The following is a 22,550-nucleotide window of genomic DNA, read 5'->3' on the forward strand; positions in this document are numbered from 1 at the left end:
TTTTTCCTTTATGCAATGTAATTGATACTCAAACTTCTGTATTTTAGAAAATAAATTAAAATATTCTTCGATTTTATTTCTATCATATACCTTTTCATTCTATCTATGTTTCTAAACTTTTGTAGTTAATAGAGTAAAAATACTTTAAATTATATCAAAATAAATTATTAGCTTTATACTATTTCATTCCTCATTAAATCATCTTTTAGATTATTGACCTTCTATTAAATTATTAAAAGTAAGAGTAACTAAAATATAAACAGAATCAAATATTAGATTTGAGTAAGACCGAGTAGTCCTATGAGAAGCCTCACACGTGTACAAGTAACCTTCCTTGGGTATTTTCCCCCTATGGCCAAAAATGATCACAAGGACTTAGGGCCTGTTTGGATTAACTGTTGAATACAACTGATAGCTGTTAGCTGATAGCTGATAACTAATAGCTGATGATAGGTGTTTTATATTAAGTGTTTGGTAAAATTATATTTAGCTGTTGCTGTTAATATGTGAAATGACTAATAAGGGTATATATCATATAATTTATTTTATTATTTCAATAAATATAAAATTATAAATTTATTACATTATATTATTTATTTTTATTAAATTAAATATATAATTATTAAATTAATATATTATATTATTTAAATAAATATATAATTATTAATCTTTTATATTATATCATTTATTTTATTATTGAAATAATAAAATAATTATTTTTTAAGATAATTAAATAATTTTAAAAATATAGATAAAATAATAAAATAATTATTATTGTTAATAGAAAAATTTATAATTAATTTTAAATTTTTGGATATAAATAAATATTTTATATTTTATTTTATTAATAAAAAATATTTTAACAAAGTTGAAATACATTAATTAAAATATTAAAATTATAAATAAAAAAATAAAAATATTAATAATATTAATTTTTAAGTTAAATAAAAAAGATAATATGGTCAAAATAAAAAATAAAACCAGATCAGCTATCAGCTAATGAGAAACGGCTCTAAAAATAGAGCTGATATAAACTACTGCTGATGGGTATCATATCAGTTGCCCATCAGCTATCAGCTCTATTTTTTTAAACTTATCAAACACCACAATTTACCTGTTTGGGTATCTATCAGCTGCACCCAACAGGTAAACCAAACACCCCCTGATTCCTTGGCGTATATGCAATTCCTCATATAGAAAGGCTCCCCGACAGAATGGATAGCAGAGGGAAAGCAAACGTAAAACTAAAGATTAAGATGCAGGAAATAGCTCTAGAAAAAATGGGATCCCATTTTCGCTCTCCCTCTAGGGCTCCTCCCCCTACTATCAGTGCTCAGGGATGGTCCCTTTAGTTTAAAGGACTTGCCGTGACTTGAGAAAAAGCAAAAGATTCTCTTCTATGAAAGATCATAAACGAAAAAGGGCAGTGAGGAAAACTGAAATCTGAAGGTGAGCTTTCAACGGTGGTTTTGCTTCCATTCCATTTCTTAGTTGGGGAAGGAAGAAGATTTTTTACAAACCTGATATTTGCCAAAAAAAAAAAAGGGAAAAACTATTATTTACTTCATTTTCTCTTCCTCCTCTTCTTTGGACCACGTCACGGCCTTCACATCACGTACAAACACTAACCACCCACTATCTTTCTCGCTTCTGCACAATAAATATCAACCAAATTGGTCAAGTTCCATCTTCAAGAGCAGTATTCCAACTCTTTTTCCTCACTTGCCTGAATCATGCAAATGTCATTCTGTATGCACCACCAATCGGTTTAGAGTTGAACATCCCCCGTCCTCCTTTTATCCTGTACATGGCGAGGCTGCTCTGCTGTCAAATGCTGCATCATTTCTTGCACATTTTGGCACAAATCCCATTTCATAACTTACCTGAGGACATGATCACAGAACATCAAGAAAAAAAAGCAAAACTAAAAGCATGCATTACAAACGGCAAACACATCTCCAATAAAAACGTAGAAGCATCCATTATATCTCTGCTATGATAATCTATCCTTGAGTCTCAATAATATTACAAACAAAAAAACTTCAAAGATGCAATACTACTATTTAAATCTTTTATAGTTTCTAGCGAAGAAATGTTTACAGCAAATATTAATAGTCTTTAACATATATTTTGAAACAAACTGTTGCACACACTTTGAACTATTATGGACAATCCCTCCAGTAACATGTATAAAGCATTCTGATTAAATGATTTTAACATTAGTAACTCTAAGCAAAAAAACAAAATAAACGTTAAATTTCTCCCAACACACCTCAAGTCTTCTTCTGTTTGACTGTATAAATCACGGCCAGTCTATGATGAGATAAGCAAGGAGTTTGAGAACCACAACTTAAAATGTTCACTGCATCTCATTTATCCAAAACATTCAAAAGCAAACTCCCTATTGTTGTCAGATTCTTATGTAGATTACCACAGTTCAGAACATTTAAAGGGGGCCAGCCAATTGTCACTTGCACTTCCCCCCTTGGGTTTGATTTAGAATTTGCTGTTCTGCCAATTTTCTTTCAAGTGAGCCATTTGAATACAATCACACCTCAAATGGCAAAGTTAACGAATTAAATTTGTAGCTCTTGTTTACACCTGCTTTACTTGCAAGGCAGCAAGCATCCAGCTCCATTATTTTTAAAACCACAAAGGTTTATGTTGTTCACACATCGTACTTTCTTAGAAGGGTTAATAACTGAAAGACCTAAGCCATTGCTCAATTTGCAGTTACGGTCTAACTCGCCAATTATAACTGTAGTTATTGTTGCAATCATGGCATAGCAAACCAAACCTATTTAATTTCATGTACGATTAACTTGTAAAAGATGAAATTACCTGCACATAATGATATATTTGATAGCCTATTCATATATCTCTGAACAATGATCATGTTAAAAACTGATTTTAATTCATTTTGCAAAGTATTTTCATAATCTGAACACAATTGCATGTCATCATTTTTGAAAGTTTAGACTATAATTTATCATTTCTCATAAAGATTTGGCCAAAATTGCAAATTGGATAAAAAGTTCAGGTTTTTTTTGTTTCTTTAAAAATGATTAAATTTTAAAAAAATAAAAATAAAAATTCCATTACTTTCCTGTACATTCATTTTTACAGTGATAGTTAACCATGTGCAAAGCATTCAGAAGAAATGCCCATTTCACTGGCTATGATAGAATTCATGAAAAGAACAGTTACCATGAAACATAAAAGGAGCAAACATTTCACTTACTTAAGAGCACCGCAACAGCATGCAGCAGGAGAAACCATATGATGGTTAACTTGAGGGAAGCCATCTCTATGTATGTGTGTGTCTACAAGAAACAAATATACAAGTCAACTGGAACATCCGTCAGGTCTTGACCTCAAATGATCAGGTCTTCTTCTCAAAATCTCAGCTTCCCTGGCTATCTGGATATCAGAAGGCCAAAAAATATGATGTACAACTTTAAAAAGAAAGCGAGGGAGCAATGCAATGACTATTATGAGCAAGATGGTGAGCCAATACGTCGGTGACTTAGCCAGATGATAAATAGTCCTGCCCAATTAATATGGCATAACAACCAGTCATATAAAGACAAAATAATATCAAAACTTAAAAAGTTTCCATAAAAAATTGATGAGACTGACCCATAATTAGGGAAGGCAGGTAAAGAATCCAATACCACCATACAGGCAAATGTAATGATCACTGACCCCCAAACAGCAACATGAGTAATATAAACCCAGCGCTGGACATCCATTGCCAAGTGTATATTAACAAGGATAACAACTGCTATCGTCCATAAACTGCCCATGCTCCAAATATCAATTGTGCTCTCTTTGTAAATGAATATCGGTATACTGAAGAGGACTAGACTCTGCCATAGCGTATCGGCCATTGTGATCCAGAAAAGGCGCATGTTGTAAGCCTCTTGTCTATAGCCGGCACCATAAAGTTTAGGATACTCTAACAGTGTCCGATGGCTTAAATCCTTGTCAAGAATACCGACAACAATGGTGGGCACAGAAGTATATATAACAGAATAAAAAACACTACTCCAATCTGTCAATGCTGAAGTTGTTGAAAAAGCTGTGCGCAATATATACCTATTTGACAGAAAAGAAAGCACATTGATTTAATATTAAAATCTTCATAATGTATTATTCAAAGAGAATAAAATATAAGACCCAATAAACGTTAAGCACCGCAAAGCATCAAGGGTGCATGCTAAATTAGCCTTGGCGTCTAACAGAAAAATTTGGAAAGCAAAAGCAAAGAAATCTACATTCATAAGATTGACTTGCAACCAATTTTGTTAAGAAACAGGCAATTTTCATATTGCAATATTTAAAACTAATTCAAAAGGAAGTTGCAAGCTCTTTTAGCAAGTAAATCTCTAGGAAATATACCACTCTTGGGTAGAATCACACCCCTCAACAGGGATGCAGTGTGTAGGAAAGGGCTACCTATGGTTATGTAGCCCAGCTATTTACCCCAAAATGGAATTAAAAATTTTTGGATGCGCACAAAGAATTGACATATGCCATATAATCCTACTTTGATGTGATGTTCCATCACCCATGGTTACACATGTTACTAGGTTCAATTTAAATAATGTATGATTGTAAAAAGACATAATTTGACATGCAGCCACAGAACATTAAAACAGATTGCCATCAACAAACATCATAAGTTCATAACAGATAGTTATCAAAAGCACAGACACAAAGACTTGGGCATACCAGAACAGCATTAATACGAAAACAGCATTCCGGTAAAAGTTGTACAGAACTAAATAACCAATGCGTTGATAATTCCAGTGTCCATGCACCAAAAGTAATCTTTTCAAAAATCGAAACTGTCCCATAGCAAAATCAGATGCCATCACTGCTTGACGCCCTTCCTGACCACAAATTCCAACACCAACATCCGCCATTTGGATCATTGAAACATCATTGGCCCCTAACAAAATGTCAATAGTCAGAAGCAAGAAAAATGAGACCAGCTATCCTGTCAGCAACAATTTGCTGGAGCATGCATGTTATAAATACATCAATAAGATAAAATCCAAACCAAAATCATCTTTAATTCGTCAAAGAACAGAAACTGATAAGACCTTTCAATGACAAACCAAACCACTATTGCCCCTGCAATTATGATTGCTCAAAAAAAAAAAACAAAAGAATAAAGAAGCAAGATAACTCACCATCGCCTATAGCCAATGTCATATCATCAGTGCGGCTCTTGATTAGATCAACAATTCCTGCCTTCTGCAATGGTGCAACACGACAGCAAAGCACAACCTTACAGGAAGTTGCAAGGTCAAAAAGCTGTAGAAAGAGAGAAAAACAGCAAATAAATGATTGAGAATGTAGGTGTATCTTCAAGCACATAATATCTCATATTTGTGCACTTAAAGAAATTATAAAAAATGTAATGCAAAATCCAATACTCGAGTCTAATATATAAGCTTAGGGAAAAGAGATTCTCACTTCTGATTCTAGTTCTTTCTCCAAAATGTACACCAAACTATTCCCATCAATTATAAGTGCCAGTGGCACTTTTGCTATTCCTTCTTTCTTCCCTTCAGCTATCTCAAGGTAGTCAATTTCAGCATTCTTATTGCATTTCAAATTAAGGCTTCCTCCATTTGATGATTTTACACCATACTTAGCCTTGGCATCAGCCAAGAGTTTTCTGCATTCATTCTCTGAATTGCCATTTATAATTATTTGCTCCATATCTGTTGTCAGGAGTTTGCAAGAAAGGCCAATTGAAATTGCTGTCTCTTGCTTATCTCCAGTCAGAACCCATACCTTGATCCCTGCTTGTCGTAGAGACTCAATGGCTTCTGGTACACCATCTTGTAGCTTGTCTTCAATTCCAGTAGCCCCAAGTAGATTTAAATCACATTCTATAAGGGCTGCTGTTTGACGTAGTTTTGTGGCTCTGTCCGTCAAAGAAGTGCTTGCATCATCAAACTTGCATTGCCACAGCCCAAGTTCAGCCTCTGTAAGATCTCTTGCAGCAATAACAAGTGTACGTAGACCTTGCGATGAATATTCAGTCAAATGGCATTGTGTTGCATGCCTTACATGATTATCCCTCTCATTGTCTTTGGCTAAAATACTGAACATGGAAGTATCAGCGCCTTTCACCAAAACCTTCACATCATTGTTAGGAAATCTGATGACAACGGACATTCTTTTCCGCACACTATCAAATTCATGCATACCCAATACGTCAAAGCTGAACAGCATAAGAACACAATATTACAGTCTGCTTTAGTGAATTGCAGTGTTACCAACTGTCAAGAGAGATTATTTAAATTTTTCAACAAGAGGAAAGCTATCACATGATGAGAAATAAATTATTGTTAAAAGAAAAGGAGTAAAACACAAAGGAAAGACCTTCTACCTTAATTTCTCACCATTAACATCAATTACTATGTGCCCAGATGTGCGTTCAAAGAGAGTATATCCATAAGCAGAGGCTGCAGCAACTAGTGCTTGCTCATCAGGAGATTCACCCTGATATGCAATAGTTTCTACATCCTCATGGCGTTGAGTCTCTGCACAACTAGAAGATCTATCAGAAGCACGAATAGGGATAACAGTATTGCATGCAGCTAGCGTCAAGAAAAACTCATGTGCAGAAATCCTCTCAACTTCAACCAAGTCCTTGTGCAACAATTTCATGAGTTCAGAATCGACAGCAATTGTAGATTTAATCTTCAATCTCCTGTGTGCACCTGCAGCTATGCAAGAGATCAAAAGATGCAAATTGTCAAAAATATACAAGTGTGCATGCCAAAAACAGTCATGGGGTCATACGTTTATGAACCATTCTATAAAAATGGAATATCGTATACATTCAGGACAGCATCACAGATATTAAATGAGGTAAAGAGTTCACTTTACTTTTTAGTTCTCTTAAAAATCATGTAAATTGGCACAAAAGAAGAAAATAGAAGTCTTGAAGGCCCAATGCCAGGTCCATACTCAACACCAGCCAACAGCCTCTAATGGAAGATGTGAATGCCAAAGGTACTGACCCACATAATTTCAAATTCTAAAGTTTCTTGCAACTTGTATTTGCATATTGTGACAAGATGAAGTATCAAGCCATGAAGAAATTCAACCCAATAAATAGAATGTATTTCATTTAAAACAACAGAATTTCTTAATGCTATCTTTACGTGTTGAAATCACCTCCATCATGAAGCTGATCTTGCAGTTGCAGAAGCTCTGCATGAAAATTACTTATTCAAAAGAACATGGCAAGCTGTATTGCTCCTAAAATTTATCTCCTTGAATCCTAGTTGCCACAATCCTAATAACATCCAACTCTGCAAACTTTGCTGAACATGAAAGAGGGAAAAACATTCTCTTTTAAAAAAAGGCATCAGAGTTATGGTGCAAAGCAATTGCATATTTATGAGAGTCAATACCAATTTCCCCCTTCCTTGGGCAAAAGAACTCAAAAGACTAGACTTTCAATACACAATTTTATACATTTTGACAGAAAAATGAGAGAAATTGAAGTTGTGAGGCCAATATTAAGTTGTTAAGATTAATTCTCAAATTTACAAACAAATGATCAAAAGAAATCCTGCAGATCCACACTATATCAGAAGGGGGAAAATGAATGATAAATAGCAATAATCATAAAGAGAATAAATATTATCAAGAAAAACTAAAACAACCACAACCAAGTATGATAGCCTAAAAGACTAGTTAGTAACATTGTTTCATATCTATAAATTGTGAAATTTTGTAAATAATGCAGGAAAAAAAAAAGTACTCAAATAACACCAAAATTTTTTTTTTCTATAAATATATGCAACTAATATGCAGCAATATGTTGATGTTCCAGCAGCTGATTACATAGACAAGACTACAACTTACTCTAGTCGATGTGTGTGATTGAACAAGAGTAGAACAAGTTACCACAAAATGAAGATGATAACCAATTGCAAAGTCAAAACTTGTTTAATACCTGAAAGGTTCTCTTCCTGCAGCTGATCAGCCACAACCAAGGAGCCACCATAATTCTTCCCATACACACTTGCTCTCTGAAATTCCATTTTGTTCTCCGTAAGTGTCCCTGTTTTGTCTGAAAAGATATAACGTACCTGACCCAAATCCTCATTTATATTCAATGATCTGCACTGAAACCTTGAGCCAGAACTGCTGTCATACATGTGCCTGTCTCCAATCATGAAATAAGACTGTCCTAAACGAACCAACTCCATTGTAATATAAAGAGATATTGGAATCATTATTTGAAATACTATTATAGAACTCAAGAAAGAGAAGAAAATCTCCATGGGTATTCCATAATACTTGTATCTCTTCCCATAATCCTTCCCATGATTGAAGTATGTCTTTCTGTAATAAGGCAAGGTATCAAGCTGGTCCTTGTAGTGTGCAAGCCAAAGGCCCATTCCGAGTGCCACAACTAGACACATGATAAAAAGAAAAATAGACAACCATAGCGTTTCCCTGTTCATGTAACTTTCCAATTTGCTTCTCTTGGAAGGAGATGCTGCACTATTCAACATTGCTTTTGTTTCCTGTCCAGCATACACCACAACACCAATTATCCAATCAGTGTTCTTTAGCTGACAACCACGCAAAACAATGTTTGATTGGCTGAGGGAAAATTTATGCCCATTGAATTCCATATTGGCTGTGAACTCGTAAATATTCCTGTTAGGTAGTTCACATCTGATCAAACCTGAAATTGTGCATTCTTCATATACAGCTGAAGATGTTTCCTGCCTGGCATACCTTGTCTTCAAGTTTGATTCACCATCCAAATTCATTGTTTGAATGTAAGCAACACTACTGGGATCACTGGTCCCTAGTAAAACCATGTCACAAGGAATTGTCTCGTCAACACAAATTTTCACCACTTCACCAGCTCGTATCTTCTTCCATCTTTTCGGTCGGAATTGGCCAGATTGTAGCACTAGAGCCTCTCTGTTGTTCTCATTGCGGTCTGATCTGTGCCTTCGCCAATCCTCATAGCCATCTTTAATAGCTGTGACACAAAGAACAAAAAGGAGAGGGAAAAGGGACACAGTTCTCCCAAACACTGCAAGAGGAGGAAGTTGATTGAGAGCAGCAATAGCCAGGAAATACAAATAAGCCACCCGATGGAACTGAATGAAAAGATTTTTTGGCAAGAAGGTAATCAATGTGTACTTGCTCGTTCGAATCTCATTCCCTGTGAACTCATACTTGTCATTGGTTCGCCTAGGATCATTGATGTAGATCAACCTGGCATCTTCCTCGCAAAAGACATTATCTTCAAATTGCAAACTTTTGTGGCGGCTCTTCCTCTGAGACTTGCCCAATTTATCATGAAGTGAAGATGAAGCCCCTGAGCCCACCTTAGCATGAACTACAGATGAAGCCTTAGAAATTTCAAAGGTAGCAGAAGTTGTGCTATTATTGTTGCCATGCAGCAGTTCCATTGGACCCCACGATACCAGGCGTGTATTATCCTGCGTGGGGCATTCCAATGAAAGCGGCTTAATGTGTAGAGACTCAACGGAATGGAATTGCTGCGTTGTTACATCAGAACTGAAACTTTCTCTAACTGGACTATGTAAGCTCGTGTCTCCAACAGAAAGATTTTCGTCACCCTTGTCCAAATGATCTAAGCCAAAGGAATTGCCTTGAGGATCATCAGTAATGGAAGAATTGAAAGAATCATTGTGGCAGAGACAACCCAGGGAGCCAAAACTGCAAGAGTGGTGACGCTGAGAGGGTGCAGAGGGATCTGATGACCGCAGCAATGGCTGGCCAGAAGTCATAAATAATACTCCAACAACCACATTGGAGCAACCATTAGCATGTACTTGCCCCCTGGAGCAAATCTCCTTGAGAATCCACCCCAGGAAAAACGAGACAACCCAAATGAATCAGAGACTCCTTTGTGTGAAATCACATTCTCCTTATAACCTGAGCATCTAGATACCTTCAAATCTATGTAATTCTGAACTTTCCAAAAAGGGGTGCTCAGTGTTTATTACCGATAAATCAAAATGCAAGACTTCTACAACGAGATAATGCTTCTCAATTGCAGAGATGGCTTTATATAAGACGAAGAAACGGACAGAAAACAGCCCTTTAGCTACAGAGGCCCACAGGATTAGGAAAATGGAGAAGAAAGAAAAAAAACTCAAAAAACCTCTATTCAATTCAAATAAAATGTTAATGAATCCCTGATCGATCCAGAAGACAACAAATAGCCAAGTATCTCCTTATCGGCAAGACGTGCCAAAACTAAAAACACACAAGACAAACACCAATTAATAAATCATCCGTACTAAAAACAAATTCAGACTCCTTGTAGAACCCAATTACAAAATTTTAGATTCGGATTTCAAAGACACCAATTACAACCTAATGCAGTTAAGTTAAACTAATCCTCGCAAAATAAAGAATTTTCTTTACAAAAGAGTAAAGACAAAAGAAGATTAAAAAGTGAAACGTACCACAGAGCAAGGAAGCAATCAAAAGACTTATCGTCTTGGGATCAGAGAAACGAAGGCGATTGACATCAGAAATCTATCAATGCACTGAAAACGAAATCATGGTGAAATTGCAGAGACGAACAGTGATTCAGGCGGATCAGATCTCATCCCCCCACCAGTCCACCCTCAGTATCCTTTATATTTAATTCAATAAATTAAATTTAATGATGAGAGCGATCGGCTTTTTGGCTGGTGGCTCATGTGATCTGCAGAAACCTAAGTTCTTGAGAGATAGAGAGAGAGAGTAAGAGCAATTTTTTGCAGTTCAGATTAATTTGGGGAAACAAGGGGGGAACGGGCTGCCCACTTAAGGAAGGAGGGAGGGAGGGAGGGAGGGTCGTGGGCGGAGCAGACGCGAGGAGTGAGCAAGGAAATCGCAGGAAGACACACACAGAGAGAGGGAGAGAGATGGGGGGAGAGACGAGCGGTAAACCACAATTCTTGGCCGTGTCCTGTCGCTACTGACTTCTCTTCTCGCCTTTGCTAGCCATGCCGACTCTTCTTGCTGTTGCTGTGTTTGTGTTTGAGTTGTGTTTGGCTTTTTATTTTATTTATTTATCAATTATTATTAATAATTTTTTTATCGTGTTCTACATTAGTTATTTTTATTAATGATTAATTAATTAATTACAAGTGAAATTTTAAAAATAATTATTAAAATAATTTGATAAATTAAATTATAAGTGTAAATAAATATTTAATTTAATTACTGTTTATATAAATATTTGATTATTAAATTAAAATTTTATATTAAAATTCTTGTTACATTAATTAATGTATATGAAATAAATATATAAATTTATTAGTCATTATCAAAATTTTTTTAAAAAAATTATTACCATATCTGATATTTTTTTAAAATATATTATTTAATTAATAACATTATTAAAATATATGAAAATAATTTATTTTAATTTGATAATATTAAAATATTTTTAAAATCATAAGAGTTGGAATTCAATTTTGAATAAAAATCAATTGAGATTTATTATTAAAACGGAGCCGTACATCTAATCCAATCATTAATTAAAGATTAAAAACTAATGAAACTCAAAGCCACGTAAGCATCAGCAAGACAGTCGCAGCATACCGTACCAATAAAACGGCTAGGTACGGTAGCTATCGTGCTGCGGCACTGGCTGGAATTTTCCTTTTTTCTTTTTTAATTTCAGGTAATTGCAAAAATTAACACAGGGTTAAAGGACCAAAGGGCCCTTCAGATTTGGGAATGTCACTGTCACCTTTTACATTAGATTCTCGAAACTACCCCTGCCTGCTCGTTAAAAGAAACGACAACAGCAGTTCGTCCTATATGTACAAAGTCGATTGCACCTGATACTGATACTGATGATTGATGAGCTCTGCTATCCCTTTTGGTTGGTTGGTCGGCCGGCTGCCTTACCTTTTCGTCTTTCACAGGAAACACGGGCATGTGTTCCGTTCGGATCTCTTCTTCTAAAGCCAAGTTCATGTAAAGCAAAACGACAGCTGTTTCTCTTTTCTATGGACCTGTTTGACGAGCTCGGTGAATTAAAAAAAGTACTTTTAAAGAATAAGCGGAGATTACAAAAAAAAATATATTGTGGTTTTATTTATTTTTTATTTTAAGTTTGTGATTTATTTTGTAATAAAATAATAATTTTTGTTCTCCCTATTAAAATATGTTGATGTGAAAATATATTATTGATGTGAAATAAAAAAGTGATGATATAAAAAAGAAATCTGTATGAAATTGATAGAAAAATAAAAATTATAAAAAAAATATGATGGTTTTTCTTTTTTTTATTTTAGAGTCTGAGGTTTATTTTTTGATAAAGTGATATTTTTTGTTAATATACTATTAGCAAATATAAGATTTTATTTGACACTATCAATTTTTACTAATGTGACATAATATTTTTTTAATTATTTTTAATAATAAAAAAAAATAATTCACACAATGCTAAGATATTTCATGCAATAAATAGATTTTATTCACTTCAAGCATAACGATTTTAAGTAAAGTGTGCTGACGTAGAGTTTTGCATGAATTGCTATCAATAAATTTTTAAACCTGAAGTTTGCACCATCACTTTTATAATCACTATCAAGGATAACTGATGTAACATAAACTATTGGGTGAGTTATTATATTAATATTACTGAGAATTTGGATAGGAGCAATAATTTTGTTGTTGGATCGGCTAAATTGAAACAATACTCTCGACTAGCTAGTCACCTGTTCTTTCCTTTTACGAGGTGATCGATACCTGCAACAATTTTCATCAACGCTGCCTTGAGAGAGTTCGTGGCTGAACTTCATAACACTTGTAGACGTCGTGTCAAATTCTTCCGAGTTAGGGACTTTAGCATTATAGAATACTAAAACTAGAAAATTGAGCTTTTCAAATAAAATATGCATAAATTTTTCTATAATATTTCGAATGTGAAAGATATCAGATTTCAGTTATTTTCGGTAATTAAATAATTCACTTTGTTTACTAATAATGCAAACTACATTATACTATTTTGTCACAAAATAAATCACAAACCCTGATGTGGAAATAAGTGGAATCACATGGTATTTTTTTTATAATTTTCACTTTTTTTTATTCCACGTCAGCACATTTCTGTTCCACGATAGCATCTTTTAACGGAGAAAATACGAAAAGTTGTCATTTACTAATGGTGCGAATCTTATGGTACCATTTTATCACAAAATAAACTACAAATCAGTGAAAATGAATAGAACCACAATATATTTTTTTGTAATTTTCCTTTAAAGAAAACATATTTTAACATTATTGTAAAATATAATGATATTATTATTAATATTCTTATAATTATATTAAATTAGTTATTTACCCATATGTTGCATGTTAATAATTTCAATTTTTTATTTTTTTAATTAAACTAAATTAAGTGAGTTTCAATCATTTATATATTATTTATTTCTATATATATTGACAGAAAATTTAGTTATTAATTATATATATATATATTTATTTATTTAATAATATTTGATATAAATTGAATAATCGACCAAATTAAAAATAAAAGTAAGAGAATTATACAAATAAATATTTTTAGAAAAATATTATTGTAATTTTTTGCTCAAAGATAATTAGTAAAAAAATCTTTTAACGTACTTGATTGTATGAAATAATATCAGAAGTATTAAGTTAAAACTATAATTAAAATTTAAGTATCTCTAAAATAAAAAAAATAATTTATTTATCTAATAAATTATTTTTAATTGTTATACGGAAATAAAGTTAAAAATGACGCATGAATTTAATATTTTAAAAAGGACTCTTAATATATCAAATTTTCAATTTAAATTACGGTAATAAGCTTGATAAAAATAAATTTATAATTAAAAATAAACTAAAACTTAGTTAAGATAAAAATTATTAAGTTAAGCATTATCTAATATCAATAATTAAACTTATAATTAAAAAAATAAGTTAAAAAAATTAAATAAAATTATTATTTTTAATTATGTCAAGTTTAAACTAATGATAAATATAAGTGTCAAATTTTGATTAATAGTTTTTGGATTTTTAACTATACATATTAAATTAGATTAGATACATTAATTAGATTCTATTAGATGGCTCATCTTTTAATATTATTAGTTATTAATTATGCATTTATATTTTTTTACATTAATGTTAATTACAAATACATATTTTTTTTTTAGAAAAAATCAAATTTATAAGTTCACATGTGGTATGTGTATATTTAAGTGTTAAAAATTATGAAACACTCATATTTCACTTTTAATGAAAAATTTCCATCAAAAATTATTTTTTTATAATATTTATTTGATATTATATTAATATGTGTTTTATATGTATTAAAAAAAGTTTGAAATATGTATAGCTTGAATTCATTGAAAATCTAATAAGGCTTTTTAAAATTCAGCTTGGTTCATTTACCTGATCAACAAATTCAAAGAGTCATGAACCGACTTATTTATATATTAATTTTATCTATAATTGTAATATATGATATAATCAAATTATAAATAATATAATCATAAAAAAATATTAAAATATAATGATTATATAAAAAATAATTTATGATTATTATAATTTACAATGGAACATTATAATTATTAAATTAATAATTATAATTTATTGGCTTATCAATAAATTAGTTTTTAATAATAATTATTAAATGCTATATTTTTTTAATAATTTAATTAATTAACTTGAATTTGAATTATTAATTGTGTTAAATAAATTATATATAAATAAAAATTAAATCTGATAAAATATAAATGAATTAAGTTTAAGAATTGAGTTAAATTCAAATGGGAATTTAATAAAAATTTAATGAATTAAGTTTAAAATTTTTAGATTTATTTCATATGGCTGGACCCATTTATATAAGTTGTGGGCTTTCTTATGTTTGTTACTTCTGCATCATTTTCATGGCACTCTCAAGGAGCCACAAGCCCGTAATCTTCCCAGGTAGCTGCAGCCCAAATCCAAAAATCTTATCTTGTCGCTGCGGCGACGTTTTCTGATGCATTATAATCCAGGCAAAAATAAACCATTGGATCAGGCATGACGGATCCTGCCTTGATTTCATTATCTCACATCCTACACGTATGACGGATCCGTTGTTATTCTGGAAATAATTATAGAAAGTGAGCAGGGCAACACAAAACATCTGCCTACGAGCTATGACGGAGGCTCGAGTCGAAGCCTAAAAGCTCCAGTGGAGAGAAACATAGCGACTGCGTCTTTATACTTCCTGGGTTGAGTCAACATATCGAAATCTCACACCAAATCCTCCTGTTACTTGCAATTTCTTCATCCTACTCAAAGATCTATGTCAGATCTCTTTTTTATTATTATTTTTTATCGTTTGTGTTTCTAATGTTATCCTTGGATTGCCTGCTTACCTACTTTTTCAATAACATGATTTCTTGTTTTTCCCGCCCTTGTAAAGGCGGATTTTGGGGGCATTAGGGATCTGAGAATCGATGGAGAGAGAGCTGGTGGAGTTGTTTGAGGCCACGAAGAAAGCCGCTGATGCCGCTGCCAGTGACGGAGTTTCCCCCATTGGACCGGAGGTGGTGAGGTGCGTCGATGCGCTCAAACAGCTCAAGAAGTTTCCGATTACTTATGATATTTTGGTATCTACTCAGGTAATGATTCCTTTAAATTTTACAATTTCTGCTTTTTTTGGCCTTGTCGATATTAGTCTCCTAAGCTAATTGTTTTGTTATCGATCAAGTGTGCGTTGGATTAAATTTCGTAGCCTTTATTTAAAGCTGCTAATTTTGGTTTTTTTTTTTTTTTTTTTTTGGGGTGGCGCGCGTGGGGGCGGGGTTGGGGTGGGGGTTGTGTGCAGCTGACAGATAATTTATAGAATTAGGATTTATTTATTTATTTATTTTTAGCTGTAAAATAGTAGTATATGCAATTCTTTCATTCTGAGCAAAGAATAATTTCTGCTCTTTTTACCACTTTATGTCCAAAATATATTAGTTTCATCCAGAGCATTTTTGGTCAAGATATGCAACTGCCTTTTTCGGGTTTCATGCAATAATACATTCTAAGCTGAAGAAAACTCAAATCCAATTTTATCATATTATTTGTGCACCTTTGTTAATCCTAACAAGCAAATAAATACTCGAAGCACATATGTGGATAATGTTTAGGTTTGTGCCTACATCATCTCTTTGTAGTCATTTGGCTCATGAACTACCAAGTATCAATAACTTCCATAGTTTCTTGGGCATTCCTTGTTTCCCCTCCCTTCCATGGTGCATTCTGCCTATTGTGGCTTCCAAAAACTGAATTGCCTTTTGGTTTTGTGGTTACACCATTGTTTTTATGGATGCAGATGATAACATGTGTTTTATTATCGAATTGCCACATCACATATGTGATGCTTTACATTCACACTTGTTTTAACGTTTACTCATTTGGTTGTCTAATTTGTCTTGTTCAATGATACTGGGGCATCTAGAGTGTTCTTGCATTTAGATAATCCTTGTAAATCTACTTGATGAAATAGAGGCAATCGACCTAGATGCCACTTTACTTCTCCTCCTGACCTTATGTAGTTTAAATTATGGTTATCAAAGCTCATCTGGTTATTGGTTTTAGCCCAACTCACTTTAGTTTGCTGCCTCTTTATGATGCTAATTGCTTCATTGTCTATTTTTATCAGCCTCACTAATTGCTGATATAGTTTAGTTTGCTGCCTCGTTTGGAACCTTAAAATTATAATATGATTGTACATTTTGATGCATTTCGTGGATCCTCCTTGAGGTTTTGTATTAATTTTTTAGGTTGGGAAACGACTTCGACCTCTCACAAAGCATCCTAGGGAGAAGGTCCAAACTTTGGTGTCTGACTTGCTCGAGATTTGGAAAAAGATAGTCATTGATGAGACCAGCAAAAAGAAAAATGGCGCTGTTGATAATAAAAGTTCAGGGAAAGCTGAGATTTCAAAGGTAGAGACTGTTAAAGTTGAGAAGGTTCAAAAAGCAGGCACAGTAAAGGTTGACAAGATTGATCGGGAAGAAATTATCAAAGTTGAAAAGGTTTCCAACGAGGATAAACATGCTTCTAATGTGAAGAGACCATCAGAAGCCCCTATTGCTCCATCAAAGCTGACTACATTGGTGAAATGTAATGATGCTTTGCGTGACAAAGTTCGTGAACTTCTTGTGGAGGCCTTATCCAAAGTTACCAGTGAGGTTGATGAGGATGCCAGGGATGAAGTAAGTGCGTGTGACCCAATCCGAATTGCTGTATCTGTTGAATCAGCTATGTTTGAAAAGATGGGTCGGTCAAATGGAGCTCAAAAGGTCAAGTACAGATCCATTATGTTCAATATGAAGGACCCAAATAACCCGGATTTGAGGAAAAAGGTTCTCCTTGGAGAGGTCAAACCAGAGAGGCTTATCTCAATGACCTCTGAAGAAATGGCAAGCGCACAGAGACAACATGAAAATAACCAAATTAAAGAGAAAGCATTATTTGATTGTGAGCGTGGTGGTCCACCAAAAGCTACAACTGATCAGTTTAAGTGTGGTCGTTGTGGTCAGCGCAAGACCACTTACTATCAGATGCAGACTAGGAGTGCAGATGAACCCATGACCACATATGTAACATGTGTAAACTGCAACAACCATTGGAAATTCTGCTAGGGTACATAGGTAGGATTGCCATTCGGTGAAACAATTTGGAGCTGGTTAGCTGATAAGCTCCTCTTTACTCATCTTCATTTGAGTTTTTGATCAGATGTCTACATAAAAAATCTTCTTTCATATCCATTTACTGTAGGAATATTTGTTTTAAGATCTATCAAGGCTTCAGGTGATTTCTTCTAATGTAGGATTATTCCAGCTCTTAACAAGGGAACCTTCTGCTGAGCGCCTCATACTGTGTTACTTTTTATCTTTGTTAGCGTCTTTTACACTTATTCCCTTTCATTTTATCATGATGATTTGTACAAGTTACGATGAATGCATTTTGTGAATACTTTGGGCGCAAGCGTTCCAGCTTAACGGCCAATGTTGTTCCAAGCAGAGTTGGGACAGGGGAGGCTACAGGCAACTTCGGTTTATTGAAATGCTAATGTGATTAGAGGAGATGACAATTTATACGTTGTATTTTATATAGATGGTTTGCATTTTTGTTTCTTGAAACCTTACCATTATGTCTCAAATTGATGGATTTCAATGATTTTTGTGATTCACTAACACTAACAGCTGATAATTTATTATGTGATGTATTCATATCACAATTGGGTTGCATCGTTTTATTAGTTCGTTATTGCCTGTGTAATGTATGTCTACTGTTTAAATGGGAGCACTGATCTAATTCTCCATTACGGATCGGCCTGCCAGTGTGGTGCCACATGTATGCCGGAGTTCCGATTTTAAGTTTGTGCGAAGTTTTGTTCTCCAAGAAACATTAAAAGCTAACAACTTTATTTGCAAGGAATTGATGTTGGTTTGTTGGTACAATCAAATATTATTTTACATCCTTTAGAATTGAAAAGGAAAAGCCTTACCGCCGAAGCAAAGCTCAAAAGGTTGAATGGGATATTTTTTTCCTTAAAATGTCGAGGGAGAAATATCCTTTTTAGCTAAAATTAAAAAAAAAAAAAAGTTCAAGAAAAAAAATTCATGTGGATTTAGAGCCTGCTAGGCATTCTTGGAGTTACTATTAATAAAAAAATATTTAATTTTTTTAAATCCCAACCTAACCCAAACAAAACCTTAATGGTTAATAGCCTAATCCATGGTCCATTCCATTAAATTACATTTTTCTTTTCTAATAGAGGGACTATTTCAATATGTAATTGATAATTCTACATTGAAATACAGTAGCAGCAGCTGAATCTCAAGGAGATAGGAGCGGCTAATCATTTCAAGATTGAGAGGTAGTGTAATATCTTCTTTCTTTTTCCAAATTCTACAATGGAATACTGTAGAAGTAACATAAAGAGAAAAAGCAAGACAAAATCAAATCACAAAGATAATCTCCAAAAGTCAACTGCCAACTGCGGAAAAGAGAAACATCATTTCACGGCGGCAAGCTGCGATGAAACCGAATTTGAACTCGAACTCGAACTCAAAAGTGGACTCATCACTCCGCTTCCACTCACCGATTCCTCCATATCCTCAGCTTTCGTTCCCTGTATACATTAGAATAACATCTCATTTGCTCGTTGCAGAGAACAATCGAGTTTGAATTTGGTAGAGCGAAAAGCACAAAAAAGGGGAAAAAATTGTACCTGGCAATGCACTTGAGCAGTCTTCTTCACATGTTCCTTCTCTCGTAGCGATAACATTGGAGAAATTCTCTGTGGAGAGCAAAATAATTTTATGAATTTTCTTCTCCTCTCTCTTTATGTGTGTGTGTGTTTGAGTGTGAATTGAGCTTACCATAGACCAAGATTGTAGTTCCTTCAATCTGAAGAGTCTATCCACCTCGATCTCGTGCGTCTTTTGAATCTCTCCTCTTTGTTCCAGCTCCTTTATCTGCAAATCCAATACCTTCTCCCTCTCATTCAACATTTTCTCTGTTTTCTCTCTGTCGAGTCTCAATCTCTCCATCTCCTTCTTGGTGGCTATCAGTTCCGCTGCCAGCGACACATCCAACGACTCAATGACTAGCTTCGTTGGCGTGATGGCAGAGATCGGATAGTTTTCTTTGTTCGAATCGCTAGCCACCGAAATCTCAATCCATCCTTCACTTGGCTTTAGAATTTCAATATTATCCGTTACTGGAATGGCCGGGAAGTTCTTGGGTTGAAGAGGTTTCCGGCCACATTTTGAACGTAGTTTCTGGTCCCCAGTGAGGGGAGACTGGAACTTGTACATTTTAGAAGAAGCTTTGGGATTGTAGTTGTGTGTCAGATGAGAAATGAGAGTAAAGACGAAATGGTTAGCAGAGGGAGTGTAAAAGAGGTTTGAATTTGAAAGGAGACTGGCGCAAACGGCCACTATTATATATTATTTGAATGGAATTTGTTTGGAGATCCTTATGTAGTTGTTCTTGGTGTGCATAACTATATTTCTTTGATTTTCTTTCTGAAATATACATCTTAGAGTACACTGCAAGTCTGTATTTAGTGTGATGCAATGTGAAAGATCAAAAATTTTAATGGCATGAAATCTATTTTTGGTGATTATATGTTCTAACAGAAATATTTTCATCTGAAAATAGAAAAACAAAGATGTGCAAGAAAGACAAGAAGGGGGCAGTGTCACGGTCCTGTTTAAGATGAATTTCCCACACTGACCTTAAAAATTAGAATTTTAAGTTGTGTTTGGATTGCAGGAAAATAAGGGAGGAAGAAAATTTGAGAGGAAAATAATCTTATTTTTCTCTCACTTATGTTTAGTTAAAGAATAAAATAAGAAGGAAAGAAAACTTTGAAAAGAAAATAATAGTTAAATTTCACTCTCATTTTCTCTTCAGATTAGGAGAAAAGTGAGAGAAAAATATTTAAAATTATAAAAATATTCATATATTTTTTAGATTCTTTTTTAATATTAAGAATAGTATTGTAATTTTATTCTTAAAAAAAAAAATAACTTTCTTCCTAATATTTTCTTTCTTAATCTAAATATAAAATAAAAAAATTATTTTCTTTGCTAATCATTACATTCTTTTATTTACCTTTCATTATTTTCTTTCTTCCCATCCAAACAAAACCTCTCACTTTTTATCTTATACATCTTTATTTAGAAAAATCAATCAGCTATCTTATACTTTTTGATAAATAAAATTTAATATTAAAAATTGATCATTATTAATTTTTATTTATGGAAAAAATAAAGATTAGATAAAAAATTATATTAAAAAATAATTCGACTGACTTTTTTGATAATCAATGCGAGAAAATCATTTTTGATAATTTAATCATTTAACAACATTGACATATGATTTCAATTATTATTCGACATATAATTTTTATTATGCATTTTTATTTTATTTATTTTATGTTTTTTCTAAACAAAGAGTAAATAACAACACTATAAATGAGAACAAAAAAAATTAACACTTTAAGTATGATTTCATTTGCGGTTAAATTTTATGAGCATTTTTTGTATTTTAATTTTATTTAAATTTTAGGAATTTTTTTGAGATTTTTCGGATTTTAAGAATCGGGTTCGATTTTCTGAAAATATAAACTTTGATGATTTTTAAAAATTAATTTAAAGACCACGTGGTAAAACTAAAAATATATTTGGAGTCTATGTATTTTTCTGAGTTTTATGAAATTTTTTCAGAATTTTTGGACCTCGTTTTCGGTCCCGAGGCAGAGTAAAAATTCAAAATTTTGTATCCTGAATCGAACCGGCCAAATCGAACCGGACCGGATCGGACCGGTCGAATCGGACCGGCCCTTTTCCTTCTTCCTTTTTCTTTCCCCGCGCGTCGTCCCTCCCCTCTTCTCTCTCTCGTTTCTCTCTCCTCCCCTCCCCTGCCGCCGGCCAGCCGCCTCCCCTGCGTCCTCCCCTCGCCGGCGCCTCCTCCCAGAACGGCCGGAAAACGCGCGCGATCTCCCTTCCTCGCGCGCGCGGCATTTCGGCTTCCCCGGCCAAATCCGGCCGATCCGGCCACCAATTGGACCGGGTCTTGTGTCTAAAATCATCTACTCGGAGAGAGCTTTCCATAGACACCAAGAACGCCGAAATCCATCGAGCGGTTTGTCCGATTTTTGCTCGGGAAAATTTTAGCCAATTTCGACTTTTGGGCTAGATTTCTCGAAAACCGTGAATCTCACGAGAAAACCGAGGCCACCAGCACTCTCCATTCGTCGAGAGCTTCGCAACGACATAAATTTCGAATTTTTCCGACACCGTTTTTCGGTGGGTCCCACGGAACTTCGCAGTGTTTTTTCGAGCATTTAATGAGCTTAGAAAATTCTGAAAAATTTATGTACTAACCCCCGTGTTATGGGCTTCGTGTAGGTATCCTCGATTCGCGGAAATTCGGACGATTGGCCAAGTTCGCAAATTTCGGGCGCATGGACCCGTTCTGGAAAAGTCTCCGAATTGGACCGAGGTTTTGGCTAGCCCCCCATTTTCAGACGTCCCGAGCGCGTTCCCGAAGTCGGAATCGGCAAAGGTAAACCCGAACCTTGTTTTTTCGTAATTTTCTAGTGCTTAAATAGGATTAAAAATCCATAAAATATGCGTGGTAGCTTAGAAAATTACGATTCTTTTTGCAATAGCTTAGTAATATTGCTAAGGACCGCGGGGCAAAGTTTTATAATTTTTAGAGCTTGTTTGGGCAGTTTTTGCAAAAATGATCAATAATAAGGACTAAATTGAAATTTTGCGTATTGTGATGGATGATTGATTTGATGGGCCCAGGAGGGGCTGTGTGATATGATTGAACTGTTGATATATGGATTGTGAATATAGAAGTGCGTTTTTAGCCCTTTTGCAGGTTGGGTAGGTCCTAGGTATAGGGGAGACTCTGTCGGATTTTCGGCACGACTTAGGACGTAATTGGTCTTTTCTTTGTTTGTATTGAGTCAG

At 34.0% G+C, this 22,550-nt stretch overlaps 3 protein-coding genes across 8 annotated transcripts; 1 reads left to right on the plus strand and 2 right to left on the minus strand.

The window, feature by feature from the left end:
* Positions 1 to 1,450: 1,450 nt before the first annotated feature.
* On the minus strand, positions 1,451 to 11,080 carry LOC110667738 (phospholipid-transporting ATPase 1). 5 transcript variants are annotated; one of them, XR_009148721.1, is made up of 10 exons: positions 10,500 to 11,079; positions 7,991 to 9,997; positions 6,410 to 6,749; positions 5,485 to 6,241; positions 5,199 to 5,322; positions 4,735 to 4,954; positions 3,640 to 4,098; positions 3,242 to 3,547; positions 1,727 to 1,883; positions 1,451 to 1,650 (listed from the first exon to the last, which is right to left on the minus strand). XR_009148721.1 is itself a non-coding variant. In XM_058146470.1 (7 exons), the coding sequence occupies exons 1-7, from the start codon at positions 9,813 to 9,815 to the stop codon at positions 3,417 to 3,419; spliced, it is 3,729 nt and encodes a 1,242-aa protein (XP_058002453.1). In that variant the 5' UTR covers positions 9,816 to 11,080; the 3' UTR covers positions 3,241 to 3,416. The 5 variants fall into 5 exon arrangements, 2 of the variants coding, with proteins under 2 accessions (XP_058002453.1, XP_058002452.1); XR_009148720.1 differs by having other exon boundaries at positions 7,991 to 10,287; XR_009148719.1 differs by having other exon boundaries at positions 7,991 to 11,079.
* Positions 11,081 to 15,143: 4,063 nt separating this feature from the next.
* On the plus strand, positions 15,144 to 18,194 carry LOC110667737 (transcription elongation factor TFIIS). Of its 2 annotated transcripts, XM_058146471.1 has the most exons (4): positions 15,145 to 15,360; positions 15,479 to 15,677; positions 16,830 to 17,702; positions 17,830 to 18,194. In XM_058146471.1, the coding sequence occupies exons 2-3, from the start codon at positions 15,513 to 15,515 to the stop codon at positions 17,691 to 17,693; spliced, it is 1,029 nt and encodes a 342-aa protein (XP_058002454.1). In that variant the 5' UTR covers positions 15,145 to 15,360; positions 15,479 to 15,512; the 3' UTR covers positions 17,694 to 17,702; positions 17,830 to 18,194. The 2 variants fall into 2 exon arrangements, with proteins under 2 accessions (XP_058002455.1, XP_058002454.1); XM_058146472.1 differs by having other exon boundaries at positions 15,144 to 15,360; positions 15,499 to 15,677; positions 16,830 to 18,194.
* Positions 18,195 to 18,723: 529 nt separating this feature from the next.
* LOC110667660 (uncharacterized) lies at positions 18,724 to 20,066 on the minus strand. The gene is made up of 3 exons (XM_058147813.1): positions 19,440 to 20,066; positions 19,289 to 19,357; positions 18,724 to 19,189 (listed from the first exon to the last, which is right to left on the minus strand). Exons 1-3 carry the CDS (start codon positions 19,875 to 19,877, stop codon positions 19,073 to 19,075), a joined length of 624 nt encoding a protein of 207 aa, XP_058003796.1. The 5' UTR covers positions 19,878 to 20,066; the 3' UTR covers positions 18,724 to 19,072.
* Positions 20,067 to 22,550: the final 2,484 nt, after the last annotated feature.

The sequence above is a fragment of the Hevea brasiliensis genome, chromosome 5 (genome assembly GCF_030052815.1).
Source record: "Hevea brasiliensis isolate MT/VB/25A 57/8 chromosome 5, ASM3005281v1, whole genome shotgun sequence".
NCBI lineage: Eukaryota > Viridiplantae > Streptophyta > Magnoliopsida > Malpighiales > Euphorbiaceae > Hevea > Hevea brasiliensis.

Excerpts from the sequence above, each read along its gene's own strand:
- LOC110667738 (XM_058146469.1), bottom strand. The coding sequence starts at position 9,815 with ATGACTTCTGGCCAGCCATTGCTGCGGTCATCAGATCCCTCTGCACCC. Across the intron at positions 6,242-6,409 it reads GTTAATGGTGAGAAATTAAG|CTTTGACGTATTGGGTATGC; the intron begins GTAGAAGGTCTT and ends TATGCTGTTCAG. Across the intron at positions 4,955-5,198 it reads GACATTGGCTATAGGCGATG|GGGCCAATGATGTTTCAATG; the intron begins GTGAGTTATCTT and ends ACATTTTGTTAG.
- LOC110667737 (XM_058146472.1), top strand. The coding sequence starts at position 15,513 with ATGGAGAGAGAGCTGGTGGAGTTGTTTGAGGCCACGAAGAAAGCCGCT. Across the intron at positions 15,678-16,829 it reads ATATTTTGGTATCTACTCAG|GTTGGGAAACGACTTCGACC; the intron begins GTAATGATTCCT and ends TTAATTTTTTAG.
- LOC110667660 (XM_058147813.1), bottom strand. The coding sequence starts at position 19,877 with ATGTACAAGTTCCAGTCTCCCCTCACTGGGGACCAGAAACTACGTTCA. Across the intron at positions 19,358-19,439 it reads AACTACAATCTTGGTCTATG|AGAATTTCTCCAATGTTATC; the intron begins GTAAGCTCAATT and ends TGCTCTCCACAG. Across the intron at positions 19,190-19,288 it reads CTGCTCAAGTGCATTGCCAG|GGAACGAAAGCTGAGGATAT; the intron begins GTACAATTTTTT and ends TAATGTATACAG.